Here is a 12,169-nt window from a genome sequence, read left to right on the forward strand (position 1 = left end):
TATATGTATGTATGTAGCTGTTGATTGACATGTTCTGTACTCGCCTAATGCTTTATTTTCAAGCATAAATATATTGAGTTTTAAGTAAAATCATTATATATATATATATATATATATATATATATAGATGTGTGTGGTCATATGTTAAATAAGGTGAAATAAACATCAGTGAAGCTACTTGATGATGTTTCAAGCTCATCTCCTGATGGTGGCTAAAGCAAGCTGTCATCTTGTTTGAAAATTTTGTTTCGTTAGCAGATATCTCAAGGTCACAAGCATTTCATCTGCTAGCCTGTGTGCTTCATCTAAGTGGAACAGTAAGGACTGAACTAGCCTTTGCCAAAGCTATGCTCCCATCTTCAGCCTCTTAACAGTCACAACTACCTCGAACTAGTCTTGGCTGTCATTGCTATTTGTTTGATGGTTTTTTTTCTCTAGTCATCTCATTAGGAAACTGTGGCAGCTGACTTCATCAACCAAGTTTGCAACTTGCACCACAGTTGTTAACTTGCCAAATATTGTGCAAGACGATGTTCAAATCCTTGCCTACTCAGACCCATCTTTAATTTGACACTGGTGGCAAATTCAGCTGTAGGTGGTTTCTTCTCAAAACCCTCTGGGTCTTGAGTTCACCACCCACTCTAACCCTAACCATGACCCCATTCATCTGTGCTCTGAACATGTTCAGCAGAGAATCCCCAGGCACAGAGGTCAGTCTACTGGTCTTGGACTTCCTCTGACTGACAAACAGTTCAATTCTCCTTAGAAATAGAATTCTGGGCAGCATTAGATGCTTTGCATCATCATAGTTGTTCTTTGTTCTTAAATTTGCATTGGTGAATTTTCATGCAGTGTTCACTGTTGAACATAGCACCATGGATATTGCAATTCCTCTTAGTTTTTAGCCTCCTGTCTTGCTACAACCTTAAAATCGTCTAAATTATTGGTCATGTATTTTGTCCTTGATGGTTGATGATCCTTCCTCTTGATCTTTTTAAGGGCTGTTCTCTTCGTTTCATGCTTGTAGCTTTCTAATAATGAAGGACTTCAGGTGCTAGCGCTAACATTATTGTGTGTCGGCTTTCCAGGATGTCTCTTCTTTGCTCAGATTTTCCTCCGCTACCAATTCAGTTCCAATGATATTTTCTGTATATATCTATCTATATATACACAAAAGAAACAATTATTGGCTTTGGATGGTGATATCTGTGTGACAGTGGATTTTCATCGATGAGTTCATGAACCTTGGTTCTTTTCCCTAAAACTATATATCTATATATATTTTACTCTGTAAAGCTTAATTTAATTTTAATTTTTTATAAATTGATTTTAATTGAGTTTTTACCTGTAATTTTGGATTTTGTCCCTAATATTATTATTATTATTATATATATATATATATATATATATATATATATATAATATTAATTAATAGTAGGGGATGGATTTCGTATTAGACTTTTGTTAGGTATATGTTTCGACCCATCAGTCTGGGTCTCTTCAGGTACGATTAATTAAGAAGTCTCACTGGAGATTTTTAGTGTCTACTGGCGTGTTATATGCTCATCAAGTTAGGGTATGAATAAAAGCAAATAATATTATAGAAACACTGTGGAGTTCCTGATGTAGATCCAACAGAAGTGTACCGCAACTGCGGATGACAACAGGTAGCCTAAACTGTGTCTGTGCTCTACTCAGTGTTTAAACACACTAATCGAATTATACTTACATATATAGTGAGGAATTCATCAAACGTATAAGGTGATGCTAGTGAATGAGAACAAAAATAAAGATTTACGTGAGCTACTGATATATTTTTGTGCTGTTTAACAAAGTATGTCCAATATGATACACAAATGGCTATTTTGATCTAATACTGCTTCTGTTGCACATAATGGATATGTATGTATGTATGTATGTATGTATGTATTTCTGTATATGTATGTGTATGAATGCATAGCTATGTGTACATGTATGACTCAGTATATTGGTGTTTGTGTGTATGGGTGTATAAAGTTGCACACACATAGTTATATTTATGTATGTGTGTCTGTATACTGATATATATATGTTTGTTACAAATGCTTCCGTGCACACACACTTTGGGTACCATATGTATATATGCTTATATGTATTTGTATAGATGTGTGTTTGTATGTATATGTATGCATATGTGTGTATGTGTGTGTGTGTGTGTGTATATGTATGTAGGTGCGTATGGATGTATGTGTATACATGCATGAATATATGTATGTTTCCTTTTGGATAGGGATTTACATAATGTATGTATGTATGTATGTATGTATCTATCTATGTGTGTCTGTGTATGTGTATTTGTGATAAATTAGTGTTGGTTTTGTTTACGCCTCTGTTACTTAACTGTTTGGCAAAAGAAACAAATAAAATAAGTACCTGTTTTTAAAAAAACAAAGCTTAAGTACTGGGGTCAAATTGTTTGATTAAACCCTTCAGGGCGGTGCCTCAGCATGGCCACAGACCAATCACTGAAATGAGTAAAGGATAAAAGATAATCCTGTGAGGTAAAAATACTGAGAACAGAAGAGAAAAGATGCTCAGTTGTCATAGAAACTAAAGAGATTTCCAAAGTCACAGTTAGAGTGGAAGCTGGGAATAAATATGAGCAATGAAGTGTCTTTTCATGTACATATTACCTAGGTGGCAACTGTGCAAAAGCCTTGCAGGAAAGATTCTGAGATCATTCAGTATGAAGGAAAGCAGGAAACCATGTTGTGATTGTAGAGAACATTTGTCTTCAGCTGACTGGGTCATTGCTCACTACTCTGGTTAGCAGTTTGGCCAAAAGAAACTGATAAAATAAGTACCAGGTTTAAAGAAAAATAAGCACAAGGCGGCGTGCTGGCAGAATCGTTAGCACACCGGGCGAAATGCCTAGTGGTATTTCATCTGCCATAATGTTCTGAGTTTAAGTTCTGCCGAGGTCGACTTTGCCTTTCATCTTTTCGGGGTTGATAAATTAAGTACCAGTTACGCACTGGGGTCGATGTAATTGACTTAATCCCTTTGTCTGTCCTTGTTTGTCCTTTCTATGTTTTGCCCCTTGTGGGCAATAAAGAAATTTTAAAAATTGCCCAGTGGTTAGAGCAGGATCGCGGTTTCGATTCCCAGACCGGGCGTTGTAAGTGTTTATAGAGCGAAAGCACCTAAAAGCTCCACGAGGCTCCGGCAGGGCGGGTAGTGGCGAGCCCTTCTCTTCTCTTTTGGGGGTCGATAAATTAAGTACCAGTTACGCACTGTGTTCGATGTAATTGATTTAATCCCTTTGTCTGTCCTTGTCTGTCCCCTCTATGTTTAGCCCCTTGTGGGCAATAAAGAAATAAAAATAAACACAAGGGTTGATTGATTCAACTAAAAATTCCTCAAGCTGGTACTGAAGCATGGCCGTAGCCTGATGATTGCAACAAGTAGAACGTAGGAGACGACAAACGATACTATATTTCATTTATGATATAGTCTGCTTTGTACATTAAAAGATTCCGGAATATATCTCGAAATATTTATCTGTTTGCATTTGAGTGTTTGAGAAAATCTGTAAAGAGATTTGAACTTGACTCGAGTGAAGTACATTTTGTGGAGACCTGATAAAATGTGAGCTTAACTTGGGTGAATTAATAAATTTCATTCATTCATAAACAAAAATTCTCTATAGATGGAATAAACCTTGCTCTGTCTCTCTCTCTCTCTCTTGTACTTGAATGAATTAAAGGGGGTTAACGAAAAAAAAAAAAAAGATTATCTTGACTATTTAATGTGGATAATTTTGGAGTTTAACATTTGTTATCGATTAAGATGTTTGTAACTTTGATCACTGGCAGTATCTTCTCCTACACAACTTGGATAGTGCAATATACTGAGTTGAACTACTTTTTGGTCTATGAGATTTTCCAGACTTTGTTTTCGGTTTGTATGTTTCTTGATGTGAATCCATGTGTTAAAACAGTTCATGTAGTATCTCTGGAGGGTCGTTATGCTAATAAATACACACACTGGTCCTGTGTTGTTTCTTTATTTTTCATATTCATTTGTCAATTGGTTAAACAGTTAACCAATTAACTGATTGATGATGATGATGATGATGATGACAATTGATTAATCATTTAGTCAGTCAATCAACTAGTGCAATTAATTAATTAATCAGACAATTGATTAATTCAAATTAAATTGAAATTAATCAAATAATCGATTTGGTTAAATAGCTAATCAGCTGACAAATAAGAAGTGAAACAGAACCAGTGCATGTGTTTATTATTGACATAATGACCCTCCCAGATGCAACAAAAGATTTCTACTTTTTAAGAACAAATGAAACAGTGTTTACTAATTATCAAATATAATCATTATTGTAAATTTTATTTAATTTTTATTTGTATACTTTAAAATATTTGAATTGTTTTTTTCTTTATAATTTGAAATGCATTTCCTGTCATGTTTTTGCATTTTGAATTAACTTGTTTTAGTTATTGTGATTTGTAATATTTGTGGTATATTATTCTTGTTTTGGAAAAAAGGTGTAAAATTTTGTTGCAAAGATGTTCTTTCTTAAAGTATCATCAAATCGTTCCTACACCATTTCCAATTTAACCTTTAGCACACTTTAAGCACATCATGTTGCTGTATGAGTTTTCTCCCCTGTAGCAACAGGGCAGTGGCAGGGGAGACAATTCTAGAGAACATGCTGTGTGCTAAAGGTTAAAATTCTAATCCTCATTTCATTTTGTTTAAAACTTAAAAATTATTTTTTGTTTCTATTGCATTTTAAATGTTTTCATTTAAAAAAAATTTTTTTAACTTTTGGTCCGCGTGAATCTTTTCATTCCTAAAGGTCAGATAAAATATAACTGGTACTTGAACCTTTTCTCTTTCATGTCTGTTTTGTTGATATATATGGTTGGCTTTGCAGATGGTTACTCAGTCAAATGTACCACAGCCACTGACTGCCATATCTGTACAGAACATGGCACCTACTTCAATGGGAGTTGTTACCACACAGGTTATTCTAATTTTTTTTTCTGTCCTCTATATCCTAAATAATAATAATAATAAAACACCTCACCGTTTTTTACCTATCACCACAACTGCTTTTTTTTATTACTTTTCCTTAAGCAAATTAGTTGGACATTATAATTTAGGAACATAAATTAATGAAAATTAAGCAATATAAAAGACGCTACCACTGTATTGGATATAAACTCAGTTAGGTAATAATTATGTTTAGCTTAGAAACTAAGATGAATCTTTCTTGGCTTTGTCTTTAGATTTATAAACCGATGTAGTTTGAATGTTAGACTCCTAGGTAAACATAGTTCATTTATGATTCTAATATTTCCCAGCTTCAGTGAATATATGATATAACTTGGATGAAACATTTTAAAACTTCCAAGTAAATGGCTGGTTTTTGAAATATATTAGTTGACACTAATGTATTCAGTTCTGACTGCTCTTTATCCTTTATAAATGATTTTAAATGAAATCCTTATTTAGACAATTTGTCAGGTTTGTCATACAGATTGTTTCAGCTCTGTGAATTAAACAGTTTATTTATATATTTATTTGGCCAATGTTCAAATTCCGCCAAGGTTGAGAGGTTGATATTGCCTTTCCATCTCCCTTTTAAGGGTCAATAAAGTAAGTACATTTTGAGCAATGGGATGGATGTAATCGACTTGACCTCCATCTAAAAAAATGCTGGCCTTGTGCCAAAATTTGAAACGATAGCTTTTCAATTGAACCTCATGTATTCTGCATCTGCAGTAGTGCTATCAATAAGCAGATTAGTTTTGGTCAGGCTTCATTTTTGCCTTAGCTCATATTGCAACTGTGACCTTGTATGTGTTGGCCCCTGTGATAGGGGCTGTTGTCACTTTGGCAGAGAGCTAGAGATTAAAATTGTAGATTTCAGGCAGAGGGGATTTATCTAACGATAGATATAGCTGCTCTTTTTATCAGTGGCACAGCGAGAATGTATGCCTCCTGGGGGAAGCCATTGAGTCTGCCCCATCCTGCCAAAAGGTGCTTATACAGCAGATGTAAAGTACTGCCCTTGTAAAAGTGTCTGCCGAGGTAGACTGTTCTCTTTGGCTCCCTCCCTCCTTCTCTAGCTATGCTACTGGTTTTTAGACAAATAGAAACAAACCATGCTAGGGTTGGTTTGTTGTGCTTAGTTCTTACTTGCAATGAAAAGTACATGGGGATGGTTTTCATTTGCCAGGAGAAAGATTAAGATATCTAACTATTCTAAAAAAATATATATGTAATTAAAAATGTAAATAGATAAAGGTATAAAAAAAAATGTCTCTTCCTATGTCCACTGATTTGTTGTTTACTGCAGGGAAAAGGTTATGTTTTGATTTGCTGTGAGTTCCCACCTATAGCATGCCAACGAGTCTGTTGTTTTTCACTTGTAGTGCAATAGTATGTCTGCTGTTCAATGGAGAGAAATAGAATTGGCAGATAAGAGGTTCCCAATGGTAAGGCACAGAACAATTTTTGGACTCCCTTCCGCTAGAGGGACAACCAGTTTATTTCCCGCCATTCAGCTTTGGTTATTCATTTGCTTTCCTTGGTCCCTCAGGTTGGTGAAGGTTGTCATCTCAATCGAAAAGAAAGACACACTGCGTCAGGAAATACATATGTTTTCTTTTCACAAACAAAACCCCCCCATTATTTATTTATTTATTTGCTTGTTTATTAAGGCTCTTTTCCATATCATTTAATGCTCCGTCATATTTTACAAAGATTCACTGTGTGCTCGAGACAGCTATGGATGACTTTACCTATAAAAACAACACGTAGAACAACAAAAGTAGATCTAAATATCCTTGAAATAGAGCAGGGGTTTTCAAACTGTGGTCCGCGGACCACAGGGTGTCTGCAAGGACAAGACAAGGGGGTCCGTAGACAGCAAATACTTTTTATGGGCAATTTGATTTTATATATGTTTTTTTAATCGAAATCTTTTAATTGACAATAAACCTATTTGTTAAATACTGTTAAATAAATAAATGTAAAAATACATGTTATTTTAAGCAAATATTTATGTATAAATTTCATAAGCGTTTATAAGGGGGTCCCTAAGGTAAAGTCTGAAATATAAAGGGGTCTGCAAGTCAAAAAGTTTGAAAACCCCTGAAATAGAGAACAACATTGAATATGCAATGCAGACATAGAACACTCGCATCCAATACTCAGAGTTTCCCTACCCACAGCAGATATGACTTTATCTGATTTCTACTCAGTAATCAACTCAAGTACTATTGTTAATCAGCTGCAAACAAAAAAAAACAACCTATAATAACTTCACCACGACTAATGAACTATGAGCTTAATGTTTGTCCATGTCTGGTTTATATTTATAAATGTATTTATATGATGCTGTTGTGCAGCTCCATGTCTGAGCAGGCCTCTGACCAAAGGTGTTTCAACCATAGCCATCCCATCAGTTTTTTCAGGCATTGTGTATCTAGTTCATACCTTATTCACATTATTTCAGTATGTCCTTTTTATCTGGAAGATGATAGGGTGGGTGAACTTTGAGAGAGGTGTGGTTGTTATTCTTAACAGGATGAGTGAGAATGTAGAGGTTACCTCATTGTTTCTGTACATATATCTGTGTTAATATATATATATGTGTGTGTGTGCTTCGATATGTGTTTATATATATGTGTGTTTGTGTGTGTAATCTGGTGTGTGTGTGTGTGTGTGTGCACGTGTGTGTGTATATATATATTTTTATATATATAAAGATGACCAGTAAAGTGGACATTTAATGTGCTAGAAATAGACCACATGTTGTGTCTACTAAGACCTAATAGTTCTCAAAAGAAATTCAGCGAAATACCAAACCGTAAGCGAGCAACATGTGGTCTATTTCTAGCACATTACATGTCCACTTTACTGGTCAACTTTATATATATAAAAATATACCTTAATCCCCTAGGATCTCAGATATTTTTTCTGAATCTCTCGGATTCTTCCAATGTGCTAGCTTCCTGGTAATAAATCGATATTAATTAATATCTGATTTTTACTCTGTTTTAATTTAATTTAAATATATATATATATATATATATATATATATATATATATATACATATATATGGATCAAAACAGTTTGATTCAAATTCATCAATATTCAGATTTCCAATGGCCTTCATGCCGGTGGCACGTAAAAAGCACCCACTACACTCTCGGAGTGGTTGGCCTTTGGAAGGGCATCCAGCTGTAGAAACCTTGCCAGATCAGATTGGAGCCTGGTGCAGCCTTCTGGCTTGCTAGTCTTCAGTCAAATCGTCCAACCCATGATGATGATGTTCCATGTCTCGTTATCTTCATGTTAATAGATACAAATGAAAATCTGTAGCCTGGATATGAGAGCTGTAAGTTTTCCATTGGTTCGCCATAGATATTCTCCTTTTCCCCAGTTTTTGACAATACATTCACATCTGTATATATGCTTGTGTGTGTATGTGTATATGCATTTATATATGTAATGATGTATGTATGTGTGTTTTGATTACAGCATTAGAGCATTTTAGCTCTTATTTCTAGCAATGCAGGCGTTTTTAACACCCTACTCCTATTTAGCGACAATTATAGCTTTCCTGTTTGGTAAAACATTGCACACTGCTGTCAGTAATAATTTTTTTGGTATATAGATATATATATTTGTTTTTTTGTTATTGTTTTTTGTTTTTTTTAACTATATATATATATATCTATCTATATATCTATATCATCATCATCATCATCATCGTTTAACGTCCGCCTTCCATCTGTGTGTGTGTGTGTGTGTGTGTATGTATAATGATGTGTGTGTGTATGTATAATGATGTGTGTGTGTGTATGTATAATGATGTGTGTGTGTGTGTATGTATAATGATGTGTGTGTGTGTGTATGTATAATGATGTGTGTGTATGTATAATGATGTGTGTGTGTGTATGTATAATGATGTGTGTGTGTGTGTGTATAATGTGTGTGTGTGTGTGTGTATAATGTGTGTGTGTGTGTATGTATAATGTGTGTGTGTGTGTATGTATAATGATGTGTGTGTGTGTGTATGTATAATGATGTGTGTGTGTGTATGTATAATGATGTGTGTGTGTGTATGTATAATGTGTGTGTGTGTGTGTATATGTATAATGATGTGTGTGTGTATGTGTATGTATGTGTATATGTCTGTCTGGATGTATATGTGTGTGTATGTTTCTATACATATGTATGATTGTGTGTGTGTGTGTGTGTGTGTGTCCATAAATTCATATATGGATGGCTGAATATCCATTGCATTTTCCAAATAATAAACTTTTGGTGCAGTATTTCATATGAATATACACCGAAAATACAGAAGGTCTACAGTTTATACATACACATATCCATATGTATATATGTGTGTGTGTATATATAAAACATATATTCAAGTGTCCTTTCAGTGGATTTAAATGAAAAATATTTGGGAATGTTTTATAGATGCCCACCATTGTTGTTTATACATGTTATTCTAATGATAGAAATGAAAGACTATGAAATACATTGGTGTAAGCCAGACACTTGATATTTTTTATAAAATTGAAATTGGTTTCCAAATGCTGGGGACAAGTAGACACTGGATATTCTGCATTTTGCACCCTCTTGTGGTTTTTTTCTCCTGCTTTTTTATCATGACACATTTTATTTATCTCATGCCCCATGAAGGGTTAGGACCCACATTTTAAAAAACGTTTGTCTAAAGCAGTGGAGTGACCCCGATAGGACATTTGGGGATCCATATAAGATTTTGTTAAAATTTATGTGCAATAAACTGGTTATATTTTTACAGTACACAAAATATTTTGACAATTTTTTAATACAATTCCCTAATAACATTTAACCATGAAAATATAAGACTTTTTAAACACTGAATTGCCATGAGGTCCATCTGAGTAAAATAGGAACCAAAGAGGTTCATAGGTCAGAAAGGGTTGAGAAACATCTGGTCTAAAGTAAAAAGGTGTTTCTTACAGTAGGCTCAGTTTTGAGTTATTATTTTCCTGGGTTAACGTTATCCCAAAGGTACTATAATATAAATATGTGTTACATTATGGAGAAAAAAAAAATGAGAAATAGTTGGGGAAGATGTGGTTGAACTGGTAGGCTAGTGGCAAGTTTTTGGTTATGTTTTGTTTGTTTGTTTGAGGTCTGTTACATCAGGCAAAGCAGAGGCTGTTCCTTTTTAGAATATTCAGACATTTTATTATAAGTTATTTTGTCACGTGTTATTTCTACATCATTCCCCCCCCCTTCCCCCCACACCCGACTATTGCTAATGACTCGATTGAGAAACGAGGGTGGTGCCTGATGTCAGCCAGGCAGCCTGAGGCAAAGCAGTCATTGTACTCTCTTGTGTCGGGAAGCAAACACAAACGAGTTGTGTAGTCAGGTTTGAATTCTTTATCATGTGGCCGAATGTGCTATCCCTATTTACCTTCTGTACCCTCTTTGAGCTGATCTCCCCCCCCCCCCCCCATCTGCCAGCATTATTATAGGGTATGAAATGTTTTTATCCAGCTGTTTCAGTGCCATTGTTGATGATTTGATGCTGACTTACTTGACATCAGACATCTTAACGGTTCTCTTATTTTAATGTTTCTCTCGTTCTCTCTGCCTCTCCCTCTCTACGTTTAACCCTTTAGCATTCTGCTCACTCTATCAGATGGAATGCTTACACATTCATATTGTTTTGAACTGATCATGTATTATCTTGTAGCTCAAAAGTTTCCAGTAATGTAATTTGTTCAATTTTAGACTGACAGTGTAGGATAAGTGTGAAAGGCCAGATTTGGCCAGTTTGCACATAAAAAACAGGTAAAATAGTTTGGCTGGGTATGGCCGGTTAAACCCTTTAACCTTCAGATTACCCTGTCAAATGTAATGCTTATTTATTCACGCTGTTTGGAAATAATCATGCATTATCTCATAGCTTTGAGATTTCAATGATTTGATTGTATATCTTTAGAATGACATTGTTGGATAAGTACGAGGGGCCAGATCTGGCTGGTTTGAATATAGAACCAGTAAAATGTGTTTAGGCCGGATTGGTTGGTTTAGGGTTAATAGCGTATTTCTCTTTGTGTATCAATATGTCCACTGATTTGTTGTTTACTGCAGGGAAAGGTGTTTTGATTGTCTGTAAATTCCCAGTCTGCTTTTCACTTCATTATTGTCCAATGTTTTAAATCTGGGTTTTGTCCCCGTTAAGAGGGGTGGCTGGATCTACCTCAGTGCCATAGCAACTGAGGTATGCAGGTGCAGCCCACCCCAACCTTTGGGCTGGCTGGTACCCATCCTCCTTTGCTATCATGAGGCTTGTTTGGAGCTGGATTTTCTACAGGGAGCATACCCTTGCTTACCCCCAACCTCAGTTTCTAGACATGAGTGGTCCTGAGACCAAGGGCTCTACCATGATTTTGAAGAAGTGTGGTGGAAAACTTGCTGAAGAAGGCAGGGATGCTATTCCCTGAGACTCCTTTCAGAGCCACTTGTGCAATAATAGTATGTCCCCTGCTGTTCGATGGTGGGAAATAAGGGTTGGCAGATAAGAAGTTTCTAATGGCAAGGTATAGAATGATTTTTGGGTTACCTTTTGCTAGAGGGGCAATCAGTTTATCAGGAGAGGGGGGAAAATGGCTGTGCCAATTGTGTTTAATAATTTGTCTCTCTCTTTCCCTCTCCCTCCCTCTCTGTCTCTCTCCTCTCTTTCTCTCTCCCTCCTTCCCTCCTTGTCCCCTCCCCTCTTTCTGTTTATGTATGTAAGCATATTTCTCTTTACATGTATGAAGAGAAGTAACTCATTTATGTTATTCATGCTCAATATAGTGTAATCTCTCTCTCTCCCTCTCTCTCTCTCTCTCTCTCTCTTTCACTCTTTCTATCTCTATGTGTATATTTCTGCACATGTGTGTGTGTGTGTGTGTGTGTGTGTGTGTGTGTGTGTGTGTGTGTGTTTGCTTCCAGTGCTAAAAAGCACATGTTGCCAAAACAGTCTGAAAGTCCAAATTTCAGAATCCAAACAGCTGCATCAAACCATCTCATTCCAGTCATTATCATCATCCAAAATAAGCACCATTATTGTTATCACTAATAATAATAATAATA

At 35.5% G+C, this 12,169-nt stretch overlaps 1 protein-coding gene across 12 annotated transcripts in view; it reads left to right on the forward strand.

Moving 5' to 3' along the window:
• The window catches only part of LOC106884453 (mediator of RNA polymerase II transcription subunit 25), an 87,768-nt gene that overhangs the window by 32,097 nt on the left and 43,502 nt on the right, over positions 1-12,169 (forward strand). The window contains exons 16-17 of one of the 12 annotated variants that reach the window (XM_089354732.1): positions 4,940-5,029; positions 6,444-6,506. The exons of 10 other annotated variants lie outside the window; for them this stretch is intronic. In XM_089354732.1, the coding sequence (XP_089210858.1) occupies positions 4,940-5,029; positions 6,444-6,506 (153 nt within the window). The remainder of the gene's footprint in view (positions 1-4,939; positions 5,030-6,443; positions 6,507-12,169) is intronic. One more of the 12 variants, XM_089354734.1, reaches the window with a different exon arrangement.

Source organism: Octopus bimaculoides, chromosome 7, assembly GCF_046866305.1.
Source record: "Octopus bimaculoides isolate indiv1 chromosome 7, ASM4686630v1, whole genome shotgun sequence".
Taxonomy (NCBI): domain Eukaryota; kingdom Metazoa; phylum Mollusca; class Cephalopoda; order Octopoda; family Octopodidae; genus Octopus; species Octopus bimaculoides.